This window comes from Periplaneta americana, chromosome 10, assembly GCF_040183065.1.
Source record: "Periplaneta americana isolate PAMFEO1 chromosome 10, P.americana_PAMFEO1_priV1, whole genome shotgun sequence".
Taxonomy (NCBI): domain Eukaryota; kingdom Metazoa; phylum Arthropoda; class Insecta; order Blattodea; family Blattidae; genus Periplaneta; species Periplaneta americana.
In genome coordinates, this window is record NC_091126.1 from 5,369,746 (window position 1) to 5,395,522 (window position 25,777).

The 25,777-nt window shown below is 35.5% G+C and overlaps 1 protein-coding gene across 3 annotated transcripts in view; it reads right to left on the minus strand.

The window, feature by feature from the left end:
* The window catches only part of Apoltp (Apolipoprotein lipid transfer particle), a 194,418-nt gene that overhangs the window by 67,407 nt on the left and 101,234 nt on the right, over window positions 1-25,777 (minus strand). For all 3 annotated transcript variants that reach the window (XM_069836782.1, XM_069836783.1, XM_069836784.1), the window contains 9 exons: window positions 23,005-23,202; window positions 20,369-20,665; window positions 15,931-16,083; window positions 12,940-13,146; window positions 9,633-9,788; window positions 8,967-9,214; window positions 7,713-7,845; window positions 5,553-5,729; window positions 988-1,130 (listed from right to left, as the gene is read on the minus strand). In XM_069836782.1, coding sequence (XP_069692883.1) covers window positions 988-1,130; window positions 5,553-5,729; window positions 7,713-7,845; window positions 8,967-9,214; window positions 9,633-9,788; window positions 12,940-13,146; window positions 15,931-16,083; window positions 20,369-20,665; window positions 23,005-23,202 — 1,712 coding nt within the window. The remainder of the gene's footprint in view (window positions 1-987; window positions 1,131-5,552; window positions 5,730-7,712; window positions 7,846-8,966; window positions 9,215-9,632; window positions 9,789-12,939; window positions 13,147-15,930; window positions 16,084-20,368; window positions 20,666-23,004; window positions 23,203-25,777) is intronic.

Here is a 25,777-nt window from a genome sequence, read left to right on the forward strand (position 1 = left end):
ATTACGCAAGCATGTGCGGCTTACAGCTGTTTCGGTGCTTACGTAATTAACACGAGTAAGATCGCCATTTAATCAATTACTGGTATTTATATTCAAGTGTTAAAAGTAGTGTACGAAAGTTTCAACATGGAGTATCTCACAACATTATTATAGGCAAGCACTTGTGCGAATCTGAATATTTCCAACATTTGTTGTGGTTTGCTGTGATTTTTCATGGGTTGTGTAATATATTGAACACACTATATTTCTAAATGTTATCAACCTCTTTCTTTTCATAAATCACATAATTTGCATTATATATTATGGTTGTTTAGAACATGCGCAAAAACGTAAGGAACTGAAAGCCATTATGAAAGTAAGATTCCAAGTTGTGATATCTCGCAACTACCGTACACTGGCATAAGCATGTTGTTGGTTGTATGTAGTATTAATCTAACTCATGTGGTACCGGTAGTTGTTTCTGTTGCAAATGCATTTAGATTTGCGATTTTATTACATTGATTTTGTGTATTAATTTATTTATTTTTATTTCATGCCAAATTGCAGAAAATGAATGAAACCTGTAGCAATTTATGCTAGAGAACAATTTTAGTTATAAAAAAATGAAACTACAGTTTAAATCTTTTAATAATGTGCACACAGCTGCTTGCAACAACCCAAGCAAACAATGAAACTGTTCCCATAGCAACCAAACGTTTTGTATGAAACAAATGAAACTAAATAAATAAGATATCAACCTTCCAGAAAAAATGGAAAAATAATATGTTGCCATTTAAAAATGTTGCCAATGAAGCTCACACTCTGTACAATAATTGCTGAAAATTTTGTTCCTTTTTTGTAAAATTTTCCTTTCAAAATATTAAATTTGCCGTGTCCAAGCATAAAAAAAAAAAAAAGAGTTAATTTTAGTTTTATTTGCATTATTCCTTACTTATGAAAAACCCTACATATATCTTCACATGACTGTTCATGGAACTGTGTACTTACAAGTAGTGCCCCAAAAACCTCAACTTTTCTAATCCCTGGACTGACGTGTCTGAACTTAGTTCCAAACTCATATTTCCATCACTCTGCTTCAGTAGTCTTCCATTGGCAGAAAATGTACTATACACTGGGTGTGAAGTTTCGACCTTTAAACAAGAGGAAGAAATGCAACAGTAAATAATGTGAAACAGAACTGAGTAAGATGTCATAATTTTAAAAATAATGTAAAACAAGAAAACTTACATGCGTATTATATTTGAGAAATATGAATAAAGCCCACACATTTCAGTACAGGCATACTGATACGTTGAAATTTTCTTAAGAAATAGGCTCGTCACTTATGTAATAATTGGGTAATTTCAGCACTTCAAAAGCTGAAACAGCCTACATTTATTTTAATCTAGTAAGGAACAATTACGGCCTACTTAAGTTTTATTTATTTTTTTTTTACTACTTATAGGTAGCGGCAGTATAATGTACAGCTGTCAAAAGAAAAAGTGGCTGCTCTCTAGAAACTAAGTTCCCTTTAGGTAGCTCTGCTACAATTTGGAGACAGGCAATGTTACATATTGTTGGACCATGTTGCCTGATATCTACAGTTATAATTAAAGTGTTTTGCATGTTATTGTTGTAGCGTAATTGTAGTGTTTCGGGCTGGTATTCGTGAGGTCATGTGTTCAAACACAACCTAGTACTTTTTATGTTTTTTTTTTTTTTTTTTTCGTTTTTAGGGAGAGAGAAATTATAATTGTTCTGTCCCTTTTATGAATGTTTTAGTAATTAACATCAGGTTCATGAATGTACGAGGGGTGTTCTTAAAGTAAGTTCCAAAAGGGTGTAGTAAGTAAACGGGAAGATATTTACAATCCATTTTTGTTGCATTGTATTCCCCACACTTCAATTACTTCTCAAAATAATCTCCACCATTATTGAGGCATTTATCGAGTCGTGGCACAAGTCTTTCTATCCCCTCATTGTAGAAATCGCCCGCCTGTGATGCAAACCACTCCCGCACTGCTGTTTTCACTTCATTGTTGTCATCAAAACGTTGACCACCGAGGAACTTCTTGAGGTGCAGGAAGAAATGAAAGTCACTTGGAGCCAAATCCGGGCTGTAGGAGGGATGGTCAATTTGTTCCCAGCCAAATTTCGAGATGAGATTTTGGGTGTCACGAGCTGTGTGTGGCCATCTCCTGACCATTCCATCACTAATGGCATCATCACCATACACCTCACAAAGTTGATGATGAATGTCAGCTGGTTTGATGTTTCTCGCATTCAAGAAACGAATAACAGACCGCATCTCACAGTTGGCGGGGTGCTTGATCACTTTAAACATTTCAACTGATCACAACTAACCACACACACGGACTGAAGCTCTGAAACTGCATGCACAGCTTGCCTGAGGACTGAAGAAGAAAACACGCATGCGCAAAATAACGATTACAGCGATGCGATGGCTATAATTGAAAACGGAACTTACTTTCAGAACATGCCTCGTATTATGCCATGTTTTTAGAATTATTAATTATGACATTATGGCTGCAAATGGAAAGAAAGAAAGAAAGAAAGAAAGAAAGAAAGAAAGAAAGAAAGAAAGAAAGAGTATATTCTCAACAAAATATCTTTCATTGCATACACAAAACAAATTTACTGGCGTCTGCTTTAGAAAATTCAAACAATTAAAAGTCAATTAAAAGTTAAAAAAACAAAAAACAAAAAAAAAAAAAAACAACAAAACAAAAAGTCACGATTCAATATTTAGTCCATCTTCCTTCCATCTTGATCACATCTTGCAGTAGAGTGGGCATGGAATCGACTAGTCTTTTCAGTTCTCAGCCATAGCATCCCAGGCATCCTGGAGGAGCTATCACAAATCATCAGGACGTCTTGGAGGGGGATTTGACCAGAGCTTCACACTACAAGGAGACATGTTTAGCAGCCTCTTTTGACGTTCCACATGGAAATTTATGGAATATTATTCAAAGAGCGCTACGGTATATTTTGTAAGGATTTCCTTGAAGGATCATGCCCAGTAATTATGCCACTAGGCTTCATAGTCTGTCTCTTGTTCTGTTGGATTAAGGCACTAAACCGAGAATTGTCATAGCTTTCGACCAGGAAAATTTCTTTCATATTAAAAAAAAAAAAAAAAAAAGCAGGAAATTCAACTTCATTACAAATGAAAAAAAAATTGTTTTCTTCCGAAAAACGTTTCCATATTTCACCAAGTTATGGTTAATGTATTGGGTCATCCAATTATCTTCTGATCACAGCTGGAGCGGGAACTTCCTCGGCAGATAAGGCAACGCCTACTGTCAGATGGGGAAGTGGGCGGACAAGATTAACCATTTTGCCTGACTCTCACGTGATACAGTTAGTGCTGTTTGAACAGTGCAAGGAACTACACATGTACAGTCTGGTAAGAATAAATGGCAAATAAGAGGCCTAATTGTTCTATTTCACATCTGGTATTTATTTACGGTTCATAAGTTCATACAGAATATGCTCATGCAGTCAGGAGATTATTTCAAGAGAAATTCCCAGGTGATTGAGTTACAACTCATGATACGATTAATAAATTAGTTAGGGTAATAAATATTGGGAAGTGTTCAAGATAGGAAGCGAAGAAGGCGACATACAGTGCTCACAGAAGAAACTCTTGATGACATTGGATAATGCCTGAAAAATTCCCCTAAGAAATCTCTTGGCCATCTTTCTCAGCAAACGGGAATTTCTTACGGTTCTGTACAAAGGGCTTCGAAGTTACTTAAGTTAAAACCCTATAAATGTAATGTGGTGCAAGAACTTAAACTGGGTGGTCCTGCATTTCGGATTAAATTTTGTGAATGGATTTTGAATGAAGTGCATGACTGAGAAACTGATCTTAATCTCATTTTGTTTTCAGGCGAAGTGTGGTTTCACTTATGTGGATATGTTAATTCGCAAAACAGCCGATAATGAAGTTCCGAAAAAGCTAATCTGCTCCATGAGAAACCCCTTCATGACCAGAAATTAGGAGTGTGGTGCGCAGTTTCCGGTCAAAGAATAACAGGTCCAATGTTTTTTAGAAAACAATTAGTAGTGATGAGTAATTTCCTAGGCAGGGGCCAGAAGTATATGGAAAATGGAGGCAGACAGTTCCAGCATTTCCTTACCTGACATGGATGAGTACCGTATGTAACTTTTAAAGTGCATTAGAATTTATTAGGCAGTCACTCTAGAATAACAAGTAACCGCTGAACCAAGGATTCACATATTGCCTAGCTGGCAGGAAGCAATAGCTTATCAGCTAGCACAATTCCTGCCGCAGCTCTGGTCGTACAATTCTTGTGTGTAGCTTACATAAAAAAATAATATGAAATTTCGGAAAACTTAAATGGGGACGTAAGTTTCATAATAACTAAGACTGATTTTCAATAAAATACTACCAAGTAATTTCACTAAACTAGATCTCTACATAACCAGATTACAATGTTCCATTTAAGTAACAACAATATTTAAAATCTAATGTTAAATTACATTTTAATGAACAAGACACAATACTGGATGTTCATTTCAAAGTGTGTCATGACGTCACAGTTGTTGGGTCACCGATTTGAAGCGAGTTTCAGCTGATATGTTAGAGAAGTTGCCTATTATTTAAGGCGTTCTTCAATCTGAACTTGAGAACGTGTACGGTATAACTTGAATGTCGTAGCAACAGATGGCGGTCTGTACGGTCTGTGTGCTACCATAACCTCTTTCGAACTGTGTTTTGCGCCGGCAAGTCGTACGCAGGATATTTGTTATCATCAGTTGCATATGGTAACATTCCACAACACAAATCAAATGCTCTGTGTCCATGTTGACCGTCGAAGTTAATGTCAACAAATGCGTAAGTAATCGTCTTAACCCTCTCCCCATATCCCGACAGTACGTATTTCCAAACAGTTCACATTCCTGCCACTACCGGCGTTACCGTACGTATCGGTACGTACTCTTCAGAATGAACGCCGTACTTGCTAGCCATCTTCTCTGCCTCTTAGGTTATACACCTGAGCTGCGGAAGTGTAGGAAGATTGAATTCTCTAGGCTCATCAACTAGCCACATGACGGCATATAGCGAGCCAAGACACATTTTGAACTGAACACCCAGTAGAATTTCCTTATGTACTGTAAATTTAAATTTAAATTTAAATTATGTTTTAATTAACGATGCTCGCAATTGCCGAGGTTATATCAGTATCGACGGTGTGCCAGAATTTTGTCCCGCAGGAGTTCTTTTACTTGCCAGTAAATCTACTGACATGAACCTGTCGCATTTAAGCACACTTAAATGCCATCGACCTGGTCCGGGATCGAACCCGCAACCTCGGGTACAGAAGGCCAGTACTCTACCGACTGTGCCACCCAGGTCGACTATGTACTGTAAATAAGATTTTTTTACTGAAATGTGGTATTCATATTGTTTGTATTCATTACTACTGAAAATCACTTCTCTGTAACAAATTGCTTCATTCTCATAAGGAAACCAATACAATAACAACATGCACCTCTAAATGAGTGACTCTTGCTATGTACTATACCTTTAGGTGAATATTCCAATCGTTTGGTCGAAAATCAACCTCACCCTGCGTCGATAACTTGTGTTTTCCATTCTTGAATGAAGAAGCCATTTCAAATCCGTGTTCTTTCTTTTGAATGTTAATCAAAACTCCAACTTCATTTGCATTTTTGTTAGGAGTTACTACATTTATATTCACCTGAAAATAATTACATGAATGCCAGTAATTATTAACACAATTTTAACAACGTCATTAATCAAATACCTGTGCTAAATAATAACAGCAATGCACACATTAATTTTGTATGTAATAACCACATATATACTGGTACCCCTACTGCTACTTATGTAGCCTACTTCAATTAAGAATTGTATTTCATTTGCTGCAAGCTGTTCTTGTGAAGCCTCATTCCCATGAATTACGAGGTTCATCCAAGAAGTACGTTCCAATTGAGTCCAGAGATGGCATGACTAGTTGGACGGGAATGTGCATACATAGCAGTAGAGAGGGGGTATGTGGGAATAATGCAGTGCAGGTTCAGTCTTTTGACGGCAGTTGTTATTGCACAGCATTAAGAGAAAATGGCCGCACTGATATTGTCTCCCGCCAACTGTGAGATTCATGCAGTTATCCGATTTCTGCATGCTCAGAAGCAATCTCCAGTAGAGATCCACCACCAATTGTGCAACATGTATGGACCCGGCGTTATGAGCGAAAGTATGGCCAGATGATGGTGCAGGCAATTCACCAATGTGCACGACGAAGACTGCAGTGGCCAACCGTCCCTGGTGACACCAGAACTGATGGAAAGTGTGCGGCAAGCAGTTTTGAAGAACTAGCGCTTCACAATTTTGGAACTCTCTGGTCAATTCCCTCAGATGTCTCGCTCACTGCTGCACAAAATCGTCTCCCAGTGGCTTGATTTTCGGAAAGTGTGTGCAAGAAGGATGCCAAAGCAGCTGACAGATGAACACAAAACAAAACGTCTGGCTGCAGCATTGACATTCCTCCAGCAGTACACAGAGAAAGCTGACGAGTTTCTCGACAATGTTGTCACTGGGGATGAAACATGGGTGTTGCATGTCACACCAGAAACAAAACAACAATCTCTGCATTGGATGCATAGTGGTTCACTTGTAAGGGCCAAATTAAAGCAGACAATCTCTGTCAAATAAATCATGTGCACTGTCTTCTAGGATCGACGTGGTGTTATCATGTGCGAGTTTTTAATGCAAGGGGAGATCGTTAATGCTCAGAAGAATTGTCAGATATTGCGAAATCTGAGGAGGGCGATCCAGAACAAGAGACGTGGAATGCTGACAAGAGGCATTAAGCTTTTGCACGACCCCATACAGCCAATGCCACACGGAATCTGTTGCTTCAGTTTGGATGGGAGATCTTCGACCATCCACTCTACAGCCCCGACCTCGCCCCAAATGACTTTCATCTCTTCCGTCTCATGAAGCGCTTTCTGGCAGGAAAACGTTTCCACAACAACACTGAGGTACAGATGGCAGTGACTTTATAGCTCCAGACATTGGCGGCAGATTCCTATGACACGTGCATACAAATGTTGGTGCACCGGTACGATAAATGCCTCAATAACGGTGCTAACTATGTTGAGAAGTAGCCAGTGAAACTCTGTAAATAGTACAATATATATTTCTTTCTTATTGATGTTTTTGTTTTCTTTATCGACCATTGGAATTCACTTCCTGGATGAACCTGGTATGATTCTAACCTATTAAAAGATGGATTGAGATTGTATAGGTCACTGAAGTTTAATACACGTCAGAAAGAATGTTGTATAATCCAATATTTGTAACTTCTTAGAAATCAATATAAAACAAAATATGATTATTTTTTAAGTTTAAGAAATTCAAAGTGGCACTGACAGAATGTGAACGTTGTGTTTCAATTTCAAGTGTTGATTTCTGGATTTGTGATACAATTTAAAATTCCTCCTGCAGAGTGACGGCTCGTATACACGTAATTCAGCTCACTGTATCATCTGTACTACTAGTGGACGAGGGCATAAGAACAGAATGGTCAAGTGATTTGCCGAATGTATTAATACTCAAGTTAAAAGAAAAGGAAACAGAGTGAGCTGACCAAGTAAAACTTCAATCAACAGTGAGAAATTGTTTGGACTGCAAGTATTCATCTATTACCATTATTTACCATTATAGGTACTTGGGGTGTCACTTTAACATTCCCAGTCACATCATGAAACGTGCCTCCAGATAGAAGAACTGCTTTCAACAATTTTTCTCCTTCACCATTGGACGTCAACGTGCCATTCAGCTGGGCTTTGCTACAAAGACAGAAGAACACTTAATAGTATTGATGTAACATGATCTACTACACACAATATACAATTCAGAGTTCAAGTTCAGCCCATAATGTCCTCTAGGGGGACGGGCCTCTTCCTAGGAAGGCGACTGATACTGCACAGATGTACAATCATTATCTGCTTATAATTTTCATTCTGACACGTCTCTGTGGCTTTTTTTAATTGGTTATTTTATGATGCTTTATCAACTGCTATGGTTATCTAGCATCTGAATGAGATGAAGGTTCACAATGCCAGCAAAATGAGTCTATGGTCCAGCGCCAAAAGTTACCCAGCATTTCTCTCTTAAAAGGATTGAGAGAAAACCCCGGAAAAAACATCAACCAGGTAATTTGTCCGAACCAGGATTTGAACCCATCTCCGTGGCTTGAAGAAAAATAATGTTGTGTTCAGAAAAACTGTTATCCATACTTCGAAATAGGTTTAGTTGAATATGACGTATTTACTTAATATAGATAAAAATATCCACAAACTGATTGCTTAATTTTCAATGTCCAATCAAAGTATTCCTGGACTCTGCAAGCATGGCAATATGAAAAATCATATTTCCAAGATGGATACCTTTCTAAGACGGAATTCATTACCGCGATAATAGGATGATAGACGAGAATAATGATCAATAGAGTTGAATTTTGACGTGGACAAGGAATGGCTCGTGAAATTTGCCGTGGGCCCTCTCTTTTATGGAAGTATTTCTGTTACAATAATTCCATTTTAAATTAAACCATGCTGCAATGTTTATCACCATTAAAATCCGTTATACTTGAGTTGGATTTGAATCCTTGGACTTGGGATTTAATGTTAAGTACCGGTATAACAATTACAACTCCACTCAAAGACAAAATTTAATCTATAAGGTACGATGGCAACAGAGTCCTCACTTCATGGAGAGGACAAATATCTCGAACTCTAAAAAAAATTCATTGCATTTCGTTTCTTAGGTACTGTACTTTCATTCATTGTCAGGAATGTTTGGAACTGTGACTGCTCATCTAATTTAAAATTTGTCTGTAGAATAAACACGTCAAATGCTAAGTATGCAGGTTTACTTATAAGACTGTTTTTTTACAATTGATACTAACCTGAATCCTTCAATTGGCAACTCCATGTCAACTGTTAGGATAGTTCCCTCCAAGACTAAGTAAACCTTTATTTGTTGTCCTGGTGCATATGACAGCTGCAAGTCAAGTGATGCTGAAGAGTCAGTGGGATTCTGCGTAAACATCACAGAACCTTCAACCACTGACAGCTGTTCAAAAGGTGTCTGTAACTTTCCTTTAGCTTTGAAGAATGCAGTCCCTTCCATGTGCCATAGTCCTTCGAATTTTATCTGGTCAATAAAATAATTACAATGTGATAATAGTACCAAAATATATTCTGTTTCTGTTTATAGCTGCATGAACTTTCCAATCTACATTTGGTATTACATATATCAAGTAAATTCCTCTGTGAACTGAGTGTGTAGCTTCTACGCATGGCAACATCTTAAGTATTGTGTGGTACTGGTAATCTTTTTAAATTTTGGTGTAATGAGAGACGATAAATTAGGGTTAGATTTAATACTTTTGTACGCAATATTCTTCCACGACACTAATTTATTTTCAGACTAACTATCCCCTAGCATGTATAAATATACGTAATATTCAATAAAATATTTTTATTCTTTCCATGTCGAAATATCTGTAAAATTAAATACACAACTGCAGCACAAGGCTATTCCTTTTATGACTAAATAAATTCACACTTACATTTTTTAATAATGGGTTCAATCTATTAAGCTCAAATTCTATCCTCCTTTCTTCAGTAGAAAAGTCTTTCCTAGCAGATACTCTGAAAGCTGATATGTTATAGAAAGGAGAGACCATGTTGAGGCCAAATGATGCATCTATGAGTCCATCTGTAATCTGGGAAACAATAATCAATTAACGAAAATTTTCAGTATTAGCACTGAATGGTATTACATCATTAACAGAAAATAAGTTTAGTAAATATTCAGAACTTGTTCTCTTAGCAGTAAATTCCCTAATTATTTCACAAATGTAGATGCTACAGTAATATTTCCGACATTTTACGATATGTTTTCAGAGTAAAAAAAGAATAACTCTGTACACTCTCCCTTTCCGTTATGCCCTTTCAGACATTTCCAGTATTACTCTTTTTTTTTGTCTCTTGTAGGGTCCCTCCTCTTTTGTTTACTAATTTTTCATTGCACTCTTCCTATTCCATTCTAGGTCTTCCTCTTCTTCTATTTCCTTCTGTTCTCACCCCATGGTTGTTTCGGTTTTCTGTTACTACCCATACCGGTACTATTTACGTGGCAAACCATCTCAGTTCGTTTTTCTCTAATGTTCTTATTGCTGATTCTTGGTTTTTCCTGTATGGCTATTCCTGATTTTATTGTATCCAGTTAGTTTTTCCTATGCATTTCCAGAGAGATCTCATTCTGCACTTGTAATTCTACTCTCATACTTTGTTAACATCTTTCAACTTTTTGAGCCATAGAGGAGTGTTGCTATATATACAGTAGAATTCCTCGTATCCGGCAACTGTGCGACAAAGTCACTGCTGGATAACTGATTTTGCCAGATAAATTGAAAAATAGTTTATACGTTATGTAAAGACATATTGTACTGCACAAACTTTTTCTTCATGTTGAAATTTAGTAATTTTGATAGATATTTAAAAATAAAGTTTTGAAATACGTACAATGTTTATTTTTAATACTGAATACGGTAATTCATCAGTTCATAATTATTGTAATACAGTAATACGTAAGAGCGTAAAAAGGGAACAACTGGATAATACGCATGGTAGAGCAATGTCGGTAGTCGACTTTACTCGCTGGCCACTAGTCACCGGGCCGTACCGAGCCGTGTCAAACAAAAAACAATCGAAATGGTGGTAGTGAAATTCGCGACTATATTCTTAAATAAATAACTCCATTAGTCAAGTGCAAGATTTATGTAGTACAATGGCAGTGTTTTGAATGCATTAAAAGAAAATACAGATGTAGTAAGATCCTAAAGTAGGTTATCACAACGAAATGAAGAGGAAAAAAGGTCTGTTTCACGAAATAGCATTCAAATGACGGAAAGTAAATTTCCGGCTAATGTTTGCCAAAGCATTAAGTACGTAATTATGACCGCGTTGCCGTTTTATTTGTGGCCTAGAAAAAATACCTACCCTTTTACGAAAAAGAAATTTTAGGGGCCATGAAATTATTCACCGCTTTCATTATATTATTGCTTATCAATATTACGAAACAAAAACTGTCATAAAGGCCATGACCGATTAGAAACATTGATACCAAAGAGATAAACCAATTCGCCCGTGATGAAACAAAAGAAAATGCGACAGATATTTTAGTTCGAGATAAAATGGACACTTTACAAGACATAGTGAAACGTTTCGAGGAGGAAATGACAAAAAAGTACAATTCTTGCCTGTCTGCGCATGCGCGGACTTGGTTAATAAAAACCTAAACTAACCAAACCTAACCTTTTTATATGCAAGGTGTGTAACCGGAGCAAGAAGGGATCTTCTTCATTTGATCTGCAACGTACACACGAAAATAAATTCAAGTAAGGATCACGCTCCCACTGCATGAGAGGTCGCGCATGTGCTACAGCAAAACTGTTTCTGTCCCAACCCTCTCATCTAAGCCACATAATCTACTCGCAATATTTACGCAAATACACCTTGTCACTAACAGTGGTACTATCTCTCAGTAATGATCAGAACGAAGGAGGTGGAGAGAGAAAAAAACAAATTTCTCCTCCTAATGACAACACACACCAACGTCATGTTCTTATGTTGGCGACATTGTATATAGTTAAATTTGGTAGTAAACGTAATGGCACGGTTCAAAGCTACTGTGCTAATTCTCCAGTTTAGCGGTAAAAAGTACTAAAAGTTTTCGTAACCTTATGACAATTTTAAAGGACGGTCATGTGAGTCATGTGACGTGAAAAGCAGTGTAGCCAATGACGCAACTATAAAGACTATGAAGTAGCACTCGATGATTTGAGCATAAGAACATTTTGCTTGCATTTTGCGGAATCCATTGTGTAACAGCAGCACTTAGCGGTAATAGCCATGATACTATCCTGGATCAGGGATACTATCTATCACTCGAATGAAATTTTTACGAGCTGTAGGAACAGAGAATTTCACACTTTCGTATTCAGACTCATCCAACAGCCCGGGTGAGTTCAAGTGTTAAATTGAAAGATATCGTCTCTGCTCATTGTTTGCAAGATCCACGTGACAGGTTACCGATGCTACCCTCTACTCCAGGGATATAACGGGTTTTTTGTCTATGCTTTCACGCGTGAACAGTGTAAAGAGTAAATGCGGCATGTGCAATCTACGAAAACCACTCACATCTTCGTCAGACTCTTCTCTTTCACATGAATGACTATTTTTTTTTGGCCTAGCCAAAAGTGCCGTTGTTTTGGTATTGCCGGTTATTTGGGTGCTGGATACGAGGGATTTTACTGTACTGATTTATGTACCGGTATTTGCTTTTTAGTGTTATTGCTATTTACCTTATTTCCTACCAATATGTGGATTATTTGATAGTAAATCTGATTTGTCTTTTTTACTCTATGATTAATTTTTGTATTATTTTTACATTATAACTGTGCCTAAATATTTGAAATTCTCAACTTGTTCCATGAATTTCCCCATGCCATTTGACATTTATTTTTCACTGTGCTCCATTTGTTATTTACATTACGTTTACTTGTATTTACTGTCATACCTCTATCTCTGCAAGAACTGGCCAATTCTATCACTGATTGTATTCAACACTGTACATAACGGCATAAAAGAAGTACCAGTATGAGAACAATCAAAATAAATATATTCGGAAATTATTTGATTAATACAAGTCACACAGAAAGGCAAACAGAAAATTTACTGCAGCAATGCGAATGGAGTATTATTTTAATGAAATGGTTTTGTATACAGTATTATCTCTGATAGTTCACATCAAAACGTGAAAGTTAATCTATTACAGCAAAAATTATATATTTATGCATATTTTGTATTTACCTCAACGTCTCCTCCAGTTGTGAAATAGCTCTGACTTGTCTTCAAAGTAAAATTGGAACGATAGAATGATTCTTGCATCTCTACAAAGGTAAGTATATCCAAGAGCTTCACAGCGTCAAAAGGAGTAAAAATATTGAACCTAAATGTGTGGGTATCGAGGTCCTCGTTCTCAGCACTTTCATATGTATAATTCACCAAGAAGCCAGCCTGTAAATAGCAAAGCATTCACAGTACAAAATTAAACGAATTTAATGTACATTCTCATTACGAATAATTCGTAGTTTCAACATATTTACAAGATAAATGTGTAACTATTCTTGCATAGGTACAAGCTTTTCTTCTGTAATGTCTGTCACTCTCTATAGCAATTATTGCTGGAAATGTGGAGAATTATATAAAATAAAATTTGAATGGAATATCTCCTTTATATTCATAAAGTATCAGAGTGAATTAAATTGTATTTAGTTTTCCACAACTAAAATAATTTCTGAATTGGATCTGAGTACCAGGGTACCTAAGAGACAGACAATTCTTTCCTTTTATTTATCTTAAAAAAATTTTTCCCCAAGTTTCATAACAATTGTTATCATTAGGGCTAGGATTCGTATGCAAATTCGAATTTCAGCTGATCAGTTGAAAGCCATGCAAAATATTTTTATACATGTTCTGAACGTCTGTGATGAATATGTAAAGTTAATCGTGCATATTTTTGCAAATTTCAAGTCATTCCCGCATATAATAGATTATTGTACATTTTTTTTTTCAATATTTTGTTGCATAATCCTTCAAATTTGTAGATTTTGTAAATAATAAAGTAATATTCTAAACTTTTTGGTTCCCAGCACAATATTTTCTGGTTGACTGTACTTCATAGCTGGAAATACTTTCCATATGAAGGGCAACTGCGGTAAAAAAAAACAACCACTCCCTGCACAAGAAGCATTCCCAAACATCCTACCTACCTGACTAACACCCCTACGCAACTTTTCGCAGTTGGCGCACCAGCAGTCCTAGTGTCAAGTGAGTGGTTTTGTTGTATTTTATGTGCAGTTTGTATGAGTGCGTTCTTTCATGATGCTTCCTGCAAAATTATTGAAAGTAGCAGAATCCCTAACAGAACACATTTCCTACGCACAAAGACCCACTGGTCAGGCTGTCAAGATAAAACTACATAATACTCTGGTTACAGCACTCTGCTCAAAATAAAGGTCTTGTGCCAACAAAGTGTGGCTTGCTTGAACATGTATCTTACAAACTCACAATTTGAAAATTAAATTTTTGTCAGAACCTCATGTGATGTTGAACGATCATTCAAAAATATCCTTGTAGATAACAAAGTATGACAATAGAGAACCTTGAAAATTTGTTAGCTGTGTTTTACAAAACCAGAAAGGAAAGGTAAACAAAAAATAAAGTGAACATATGAAATACTGGTATTAATGTCAAATGACATAAACGTATATACTACCTGCCTGACATGCAATTCACATTCTGATTTTTAGAAAGATAGTAAATTCTATAAAAAAAATTGAAGAGCATGAGGTGAAAAATGTGATAAATCCAAAATTATCGATTTTCTGTTTTAGATGTCACGTAATATCTCAGGTAGTGTCGATTTGTGTGGTTTAACTGTACAGAAAAAGAACGTCATTAGTCTAAAGAAATTTGAAGAATGATAACCCAAAGACAACAGAATATAGTGGATCTTGAAACTTTTAACTTGCTCTCCTGTAAAAAAGTAAAATGTGACTTATCAGGTTTTTCTCCTGTACTGTTCAACAGTTTTACATATTTCATGTTTTATTATGCGTATTTCAGACTTTGTGCATATAAATCCTGGTTCTAGTTTTCGTATTTGGCCTACACATTGTTCTTTGTCTATGTTTTACTTGTACTTGTATTTCTGATGATGTGAAGAGAATGCCTATTGCCCTTAACTACGCCACAATAAATACATAAAGAAATGGATGGATGGATTGGATGGATGGATGGATGGATGAATGAATGAATGAATGAATGAATGAATGAATGAATGAATGAATGAATGAATGAATGAATGAATGAATGAAAGAATGGAATGAATGAAAGAATGGAATGAATGAATGAATGAATGAATGAATGGAATGAAAATATACATGTTTCAAAATAATTAATAATTTAAGAGAAATATTGAACTCTTCTATGCAGATTAAACTCTTGAGCATAGGTTAAATGTGCACAGAATTTTTTTTCAGTAGAGAAAAAATAATTTTTCTATATCCAAATCACCCTGTGACATCTGTGATTGCATACATTAATTAACTAGGGTCTACTTCCACCTTTAATTTTAAAATATGACTTTTGTAGGTTATTGGGCTTCACTCATACAACCTGTTTTGAAAACCACTTAAAATGACAAAAATTACTTTTACTACCTTTGTTGTTTACCCTCTAGAATTATATTCAGATATTAAAAGTATAATAGAATCTAAAATAATTCCTGTTTTAAAGCCACAGGAAAGAACAAATGTACGTTTTCCGAAAAGAACAAATGTATATTTAATGTTATTGCGATAAGTCAGATTATTAATTTGTACGCCAAAAGCCAAGTAGATGTTTTTCTTGACAAAAGAAAACAATTTTTCCCTTGAAATTATTCAAATCTGCTTCACAGGGAGCTTTACCTGAAAGACTAGATTTGCATAATATATACGTCACTGTGCACGTTAACAGAAAACCACAATTCCAAGTCACACAGAGACTGTGTGCACTCGATGTGGGTCTCTGGCATTTCGTCAGCCCACGCAAGTTGTGTGGCTATAAAGGGAAAAGTTGAGACGGTGTCGGGTGGAGTTCCCGGGTAGCTCAGTTGGTAGAGCGCTGGTACGTTCAACCAGAGGTCCCGGGATCGATACCAGGCCCAGGAACAATTTTTCCCTTGAAATTATTCAAATCTGCTTCACAGGGAGCTTTACCTGAAAGACTAGATTTGCAGAATTTTTATATACTTACATTTTGCCACTCATTCTTGCTCTTTGCTTTGAAGTCGAGAGACAGTCCGTAATGCTCACCAAGTGAGACTTGAAAGTTGAAATTTGATATCAGTTCTTTGAAACACTCGCACGGAGTTGTTAGGTGAAGTCGATTCGTCATTGTAAATACATCCTAAGGAAAGAAAATGAAAATTTTATCTTTAAAGAGGCACCCAAAAAGAAACACGGTTTCCCAATATGTACACCCTTTGACACGGAAACTGGTCGCTATTCAGAGACTAAATTCCACCTCGAAAGAGCTCGGGAATCATCCTGTATGCTGTGTTCACTTGCATACGTACGTTTCTTTAATTTCAGTGTCTAGGCCTACTCTCAATACAACTGACGTAAAATGTGTATTTCATTCAAGAAAGATATTTCACAACTTTATTGTATACGAGTGGTTAAAATGCATGGCTTATAATCATAATGTTGTGAATTCGAATCCACTTAAATTGAAATAAATACTTATTACTGATTTAGTGCATTACGATTTCATAACTGGAAAATTGTGTTCAGTAAACTAGATAATTTTACACCAAGAACTCTACTTACAGAACTCAAACTGCAATCTCCTAAAAAAGAAAGAAAGAAAGAAAGAAAGAAAGAAAGGAAACAATCTGCACCATCAGATAATAAGTCTAGATAAAAGTAAATATTTAATATGAAATAAAGAGCCTTTTCACAAAAATTAATAAAATATTAATAATGGTTCCTTAAATCTTTCACTACAACTACAGTTGTAGTTGTGGTCGACGGAAAAGCATGCATTTTATTCAAACACAGTAGGCAATAAATCTATTGTGTACAAGTGGTAAATCGTAGTTCCGGAGTTCGAATTCCGGTTACTTGAAAGAAATTTGTATACTTACTTTATAGGCCTCATATTACGTCAATGATTTTTAGTTCATAATCAGATAGTTAACATGGCTAGTTGCATCCAGATCTTATCATGTGATTAGTATATGCACGCACACCAATCAGTGGCGATTTCTCTTAAGGAGCACAGGAGCAGTGCACCACCTCTTCAAATAACAACATTTTAAAATTTATATCAATGAGCTGCAGTAGACTGTGTGAGCGACGTAATTCTTCATTATAATACTATGTAAAAATAACACTGCATGTCTGTGTACTGTTCTTGTTGACGCCTGGGACTTACGTTTCCCGCTCGACACTTGCGGCACACTGTTCCATTCGAGCATGCGCAGTAGTACTGTTTCACTGGCAGGCTTTGGAGCATGGTAGGGAGGCAATACAATGTGCATAGGAAGGTTTAGGAGCACTTTCAGATGTGTTCTCAAGCTCGTTCCATCATAAATGCTACAATGAATAGTGTGCAATATCTTTTAAATGTGTAATTTTCTATAAGACCTTTACATGAAAAGATCAAAATAAAGAAGACGGGTAGACCTACACATGAATTAAAATTATAAGTGACAAAGAACATTAATAGAGAAGTGACAAGAAAATTCAGCATTTGGACTTAGAAAATGCAATATGCGGCTACAATATAAAAGACGCTGTATTTTGTTTTCCCTTGCCTATTGTTCGACGGCGAACATTTATTGACAAAAACAAGTACGTTTTATGAATTTTATTTATTTTTCTGTTTGAATTTAGGACTGTGCGTAGTAACTAAATAATTTTGATTATCGTTCTGCAGATATGATTGATTTGAAGCACATGAATGAAAGAATTAAAAAACACGATTCTTCAGTTGCACACATCAACAATAATGTTAAATTAGCAGTGTTGGGTCAAACAAACATATAGACACAATTGGATTGAATTGGATTGTTGAACTTCACAATGATAAAGTTACCAAGAACAGATATGTGCGTGCGGTTTTGTGAAGCTTTTTAAACGCTAGTATTTTTCTTAGCCTCATCAATTTCAGTTCTGAATTAGACGCACATTTGGAAAGAAGAACAGTGTTTAAGAGCACATCAAACACTATACAGAACGAAGTCCTTCAAGCCATTTTGATGTATGCCATGATGAGATTTCAAAGAAATAAAGAAAGCTGCTGACTTTTTAGCAGTTAAGGCTGATGAGACGACACACGTATCGAATACTTGTGAACGTGTGACACTTTACTCTTTACTTTGCTATTACTGGACCTACATAGGAAACTGATTAACTGCAATTTCTTGACTAACAAAATTATGTAAATCTATACCTACGTAACATATGTTAATAGTTATGTAGTAGTTAGTATCTATAATAATAGTAATAATAATAATAATAATAATAATAATAATAGAAATAATAATAATAATAATAATAATAATGGAAATAATAATAATGGAAATAATAATAATAATAATAATAATAATAACAATAATAATAATAATATGATAATCATAATCATAATAAATATTTGTGCACCACCAGGATTATTTATCACCACACGCCACTGACACCAATACAAAATGAATAATATTTAGCAGCCCACTTTAATTCATACTAGAAAGGAATTAATTTCGGTAAAACGTATACAATAAATAACATTAAACCTAAACCATGGGAAGAAATAAAAAAAAACAGTTATTCTGAACCATTTCCTTCCTTAGAAATTTGACGTTAGCCTAACCATTGTTTGTGTAAAAGTGGTAAATTGCATGAATAGTTCTATTACCGTCATTGATATATCTTTTTTTTTAATTGCTTTCATCTGATGATATTTTTAAATAAGAACGTTATTATAAAATTAATATAATGTTTAAACATTACTGTTATATATAAGCTAAACTCCAGAGTTGGAAATTTAAATTTAAATTAAAACCAATAATGCTGCATGCTAATAAATTAAAAAAAAAATTTAAATATAAATAGACTTGAACCCGGTCTTTGGAACGAGGAGAAAGAGCACTGCTAAGCCATAAAGGCTTCATAGGAAAATTGTTGTTTCGTGACATACAAATACGTCGCTGCTACAACATGACTTCATCCTCAATACTTCATTTTTTCCAATGTGCACTGCACATTAACCCGAACAACACTTAGACAAATTCACGCTATAAGACAGCGACCATTTTCAGCGTCAAAGGGTGTACATTATATTTTCCAGCAAGTTTCGATCTTTCTGTAATTAAAACCTCTGTTGGTAAAATCTCCCGAGATTCTATGCCTGACAGGTCCTAGATTTATGACGGATATTTTCTCTCAGAGTACTTAACATTACCCTGCTATTTTCATTTCACCATTGTTTTATTACCACTATACTATTGACCAGTCATCTATGCACATCAGACATACAACGTCCTCTGACCATGTGCACCGCCTCCTTTCTGGGACTTACAAAGTATCTGTGCGACAAAATTTTTTTCTAAGACTCTACATATTCATTCATTCATTCATAGTTTTCTGCCAAGGGCAAACCAGCATTCTCAAATCTTTCCTATTTTCTATCTTCCTCTTAGTCTCCGCACATGATCCATATATCTTAATGCCGTCTATCATCTGATACCTATGTACAGCCTTAGACACAAAAAATGACCGATCTCCTGTAGTGTGAACATTTGTAAGTTCACTTTGGACAGCGTCTGGTTCACACAACTAGGTAAAGGATGTTTATTTTGCACCTAATTTACTCCTTGACTATGTCTTCATTATAGATTTTTCATAACACTCGACCTATAAACAGATAGAAAAAACAACAAACAAACAAAACAAAGGGAAAACAGAGCAGAGTCGTGCATAAGAAATTCCTACACGTATAAACCTACACTCTCATGGAATCAACCAAAGTCTTCTAAAGGGGACTTAGCGTATGGAAGCCAGTCATTTTTTGTGTCTAAGACTGTACAGTAGTGGCAAAGAAAACCAGACCGACCCTTGTAGCTGATTTCAGAGCCTTGTTCATTCTACAGCATGATAGACTGGTAACTAAGACTTTTGTGGTTCGAATCCTGCCTGGGAAGGAAACTTTTTTTTGTTCCTTATTCAAATTTATTCCCAATACTTTTCGATTGCTGGTAAAATTCAGTTCTGGGAATAATAAGTTATTAAGTAGTAAAATATCGCTGCAATCGAAAAGTATTGGGAATAAATTTGAATAAGAAACAAAAAAAAGTTTCCTTCCCAGGCAGGATTCGAACCACGAAAGTCTTAGTTACCAGTCTATCGTGCTCAGAAATCAGCTACAAGGGTCGGTCCAGTTTTTTTTGCCACTACTGTACATATTGTATTCTTTAAAATGTTTACCTTATCATTGTTTTAAAAGTAATTCTTTCAACACCACTAATTCGAGGCACAATGCAATGCAGATACCAATAGGATAAGGTATACAGAGAGTCCAAACAGTTATGTACATACAATTAATCACAGGAATGAACTCTGGAGATAGATAGATTACAAACCAATGACAAAACTCTGTTAAGAATTATAGTCCTGGTTTATGTGTATATACTTACAACAAAATCAAATTCATCTCGAATTTCTGCAACTCCATCCGGAAGTACAAGTGAAGCTACGACAGTGTAGACATTTCCCCTCTCGTCAATATCCAGTGTTCCCTTCATGGTAGGGTACAATATAGTGTCCAACTCAATGACTCCCCTCCAGCTTAAAGCATCCTGGCTTTCTTCGTCATCCTCCTCCTCCTCATAATCATAGTCGGGGTCCTTTCCAGCTTGTTCCTGTTTTGTGCTCTCAAAGTTCAAATCTTTAAGAAGAAGGTGTTTTGAAGCACCAGAGATCTTCAGTCCAAGCTACACAAGAAATTACAATGTTAGATTATTCTTGCCATTATTTACTGTACTAATATCGTATCTAGTATTGGTATTCCAAGATTTAAAAAGCAGCAAAGTGATGGCAATGGCAAAGGCAATGGTGCTGCTATTAAACTACTATTAGTAATACTGGAAAACATTAGAAATCTATATCCACACTAAACTGAAGGTGTCTGGCACTTGGACAGCCCTCACTTAATGAGAGGTTGAAGACTGCCAACGATCAGTAAGAAAGAAACAATTTTCGAAAGGAGATGTGGTTACCTTTCTTTAAGCATGTCAACAGTAGAGAAATAGGTAAGTTTGATGTATTCAGGAACTGTTAAACAATAATCTTCTTGAAGTGGTGAGTTCCAAAACTTGATAAGTGCAAAAATTAAAAAAAAAAAAAAAAAAAAAAAAAAAAAAAAAAAAAAAAAAATTGAGGTATCTATTTTAGTCAATTCAGATGGTACCCCTACTTCACATTACACGAAGTGTTTGTGTTAAATCTGTTTATTTAGGAGTTTTATTTAGATTTAAAATATGGATTTTGTTCCAACCTTCGTAAGGCATACAGTCATTTTGTCTCAAATTATCATACATGAATAATGACCATTTTGAGTCAAAATTTCATACATCCTTTTTTATCTAAATGACACAAATGCGCTGTTTGTTCTAAAACTTCATACATTTATACTCCTTATTTCAGCTAACAATATCAGCATGGAATTTTAAAGTAAGCAATATTAGTGTAATACATAGTTAGTCAGCAACGTATGCAATGGAGGCGAAAAGGAACAGGCCACCCTACCCTATCATCTCCTGGCCTAGTTGCCTCATAAGTGGTGCCTTCTTGGTATCACTTGTGAGGTTCAGATCTGTTTTCGAACAGTTGACTAAATAACAAACAAACAAACAAACAAACAAACACCTTATGTGGTATTTTTCCTGTAATTTTTAGGGAAATTTTTATTTTTTCTTGAGGTCTAACTTAACAACTCTGCTTCCTAGTACAAAACTCAAAGATATTGATGCACTACTGAAAAAACACTTTTGTGATCAGTGACGTGAAAATGTAACTCTCAAGTTCTACAAGGACAGTATTGATGGAGAAACTGACATTACTAAATGAAGTGTTGTGAAAAGTGATCTTGATGAATATGGAGATCAAGATGATCTTGGCTTGGGGATGTGATATGGTAACAGAACTTTCAACTACACAAATTTTCATGTTGAAGAAGGTTAGTCCTTCATTACCACTAATTGTAATAAACATATATAAGAGCAAAAAAATATATACTATTTTACGTTTGGATTAAATAATAAAACTCTAATTTTGTTTCAGTAATTACTTATGATGGACTCAATTTTGTTTTGTTTTGTTTTTTTTTTTTTCCATGGTGCAACGAAACTTCGACTTTACAAACAATTTCGTATCAAAATTTGATACATTTGGTCTTTTACATCAAAACATGACACATACATACGTGTGTTATTATGATAAAGCATATGAGAAAATCATGAACTTCTTTTTCTCAACTTGCTCTTATGAAATAATTAATTTCAGTGAGGTTTCATTTTTCCTACAGTCCTAGGAATACTGTAGGTTCGATTATGTGTCATTCTTCCATAGCTGTGTCGTCAATAGTTCTCTCATAGGTTAATGAAGACAAAGCCAAATCGTAATACCAAGCAGCACAGCTGTAGTTTTAATGTTCACAGAAATCAGAAGAAATCGTAATACCAAGAACGATGCGAAATATTCAACCGTAAAATAAAAGCCAAGAAAAAATAATCAGTACCTTGGACGTAAAGAAGGCTGGAGACAAGAGCAAAACACTTCCCACTCAAATTACAGGATGGGGACTACACTACAATTAGAATAACAACATCATATGGAGCATCAAGTGCTCTTGAAGTTTCAAGTGACTAACAGAAACTTGTACTCTTCCAAATGGAATTATTCTACAAATATCATATGGACATTTCTAGTAGCTGACAGTTGCTAAAACTAACACAGATTAACCAGTATGTGGACTGTCTATCTGTCACAGTCAAGAAGGAATATCACATTTGCTGTAATATTATAATCAAGAAAGCGAATACTGTACCATAGCACCATTATCTAAATCTGCTGTCTCTGCAGGGAAACCAGGTTTAAACCCTGAAAAGTATAAATGGAGTCTGTGGTGCTACTGGTACCTTAGGATCCAGCAGGTAGCCTATTTATTCATACAATGAAACATACAGTACAGGCAAAATCATATTGTCAATGGGTCATACGATTCATTACACGTCTGTGACAGGTACACTTACACATATAATTATCAAAATACCTTTATATCGGAAACCATGATTCCAACTGCAAAATCAAGTCCATCTTTATATATCACTTTTGCTAAAATGCCGTTCTCTTCAAATCCTTCCAATGGTGTGTAAATTCGATAATTATATTCGAAGTCTTTAATAGTTGCATAGTGCCACACTCCAGAAAATCCAAGGACCAGAGCATTCCAGCCACATCTGAAATCAACCTGTCAGTCACAGAAATATCACAGTTTTAGAAACAGACCGACAATTAAGATATATTTCATTACAATGTTTCATTTATGATACTGTAAAGTGGGGTGACTTTGAATGGCGAGGTGACTTTGAACAGTAATTTAGCGCCTTTCTAAATTAAATGCTGTACCCAATTGCGAAAGAACTGAATTAGTTTACTGACAACTTAAACAGTTTTATCGCAATTGGGTACAGCATTTAATTTAGAAAGGCGCTAAATTACTGTTCAAAGTCACCTCGGCGTTCAAAGTCACCCCACTTTACGGTAGTGGTTTTAGTAATAGTGATATTAATGATAGTAATATTGATATAGTGCTAGTGATATTAATATACTAGTAGTAATAGTGATAGTGACAATGGTATAGTGATAGTGATAGTGATATTGATTTACAGCAGTAAGTGATAGTGAGTGATATTGATACACTGATAGTGATAGTGATAATGATAGTGATAATGATATTGATATAGGTATTAACCTTCCTGCTAACAAGGGGGGCAATAGGATTACCTCACTAATGATTTTTCAATATTATTTTAATTTTTCTCCATATTTATTTTTTACCCATCACCATAAAAAACAGCTAGTTACAAAACCTCAAAATAAGCCTCGGAATGGGACTGATTCTCTGGCATGACCACAGCAAAGGAATAAGGTTTTGAAATTTGGTAATTGGAATGTTACAAGTCTATATAGAACAGGAGGGGTAACATTAGTAGCAAAAGAACTAGCTAGATATAGAATAGACTTTGTGGGAGTACGAGAGGTTAGGTTAGATGGGAACGGCATAACACAAATAGGAGATTACTTGTTGTATTATGGGGAAGGAAACGATAATCACCAATTAGGAACAGGATTCTTTATCCATAAAAGAACAAAATCAGCAGTAAAAAAGGTAGAATTTATCAGTGATAGGTTATCGTATTTAGTACTTAAGGGTAGATGGTGCGATATTGCACTTATAAATGCTCACGTCCCTACAGAAGAGAAAGACGACCATAATTATAAAGGATAGCTTCTATGAGGAAATGGAACACACTTTTGATCAGTTACCTAGACATCACATACAAATTTTATTGGGGGATTTCAATGCTAAAGTAGGACAGGAGGATATTTTTAAACCAACTATTGGAAAAGAGAGCCTACACGTAACTAGTAAAGATAATGCAGTTAGGTTAGTCAACTTTGTCACATCAAAAAATTTAATTGTCAAAAGTACAACATTCCCCCATAAGGATATACATAAATATACTTGGACTTCTCCAGATGGATTCACACATAACCAGATAGATCACATCTTTACAGATAAAAGAAGACATACTAATATGGTAGACATTCGAACCTTCAGGGGGGGGGGGGAGACTGTAATTCTGACCATTATTTGGTAATTGAGAACTAAGAGAAAGACTTTCAGTAGCCAAGCGAGTAGAGCAACAAGTTAATATTAGAAGATTAAATATTCCGAAATTAACGGACAAGGAAACTAAGCAACATTATCAAGTCGAAATTTCAAATAGGTTTGCCATATTATCAAGATCCAACGAAGTTGAGGAAGAGTTAGATGTTAATAGCGTGTGGGAAAATATCCGAGATAATATCAAAATTGCAGCTGAGCAGAGCACAGGTTATTATGAAACTAAGAGAAAGAAACCGTGGTTTGATGAAGATTGTTGCATGGTAGTAGGAAGAAGGAAACAGGTAAAATTGAAATTCTTACAGGATCCAGTTGAGACGAATAGAGATAATTATTTCAATAAAAGATGGGAAGCAAATCGTACACTTAGGAATAAAGAGAGAGATTACTTGAAGGGAACACTGAATGAGGTAGAAACAAATAGTAAAAATAAAAACATTAGAGATTTATACAAGGGCATAAAGGAATTTAAGAATGGGTATCAGGCAAGGGTAAACGTAATCAAGGATGAAAATGGTGACTTGCCTGCAGACTCTCATTCAATCCTGAACAGATGGAAAAACTATTTTGGGCAACTACTAAATATACATAGGCCAAATAGAAATGATCGGGATGAAATTGAAATACAAACTGCTGGACCATTTATACCCGAACCCACACTTTCTGAAGTCGAAATTGCGATAGAAAGTCTGAAAAATTATAAGTCTCCATGTATCGATCAAATTCCAGTAGAATTAATACAAGGGGATGGAAGCGCATTATCAAACGAAATTTATAAGCTTGTACTTGCTATTTGGGAAAAGGAAATTGTACCAGAACAATGGAAGGAGTCCATAATCGTACCTATCTTTAAGAAGGGGGACAAGACTAACTATAGTAGATGAAATTATTGGGGATCATCAGTGTGGTTTCAGGCGTAATAGATCAACTATTGATCAGATATTTTGTATTCGACGGATAATGGAGAAAAAATGGGAGTATAAGGGTACAGTGCATCAGTTATTCATAGATTTCAAAAAGGCATATGACTCGGTTAAGAGAGAAGTTTTATATGATATTCTTATTGAATTTGGTATTTCCAAGAAACTAGTTCGATTAATTAAAATGTGTCTCATTGAAACGTACAGCAGAGTCC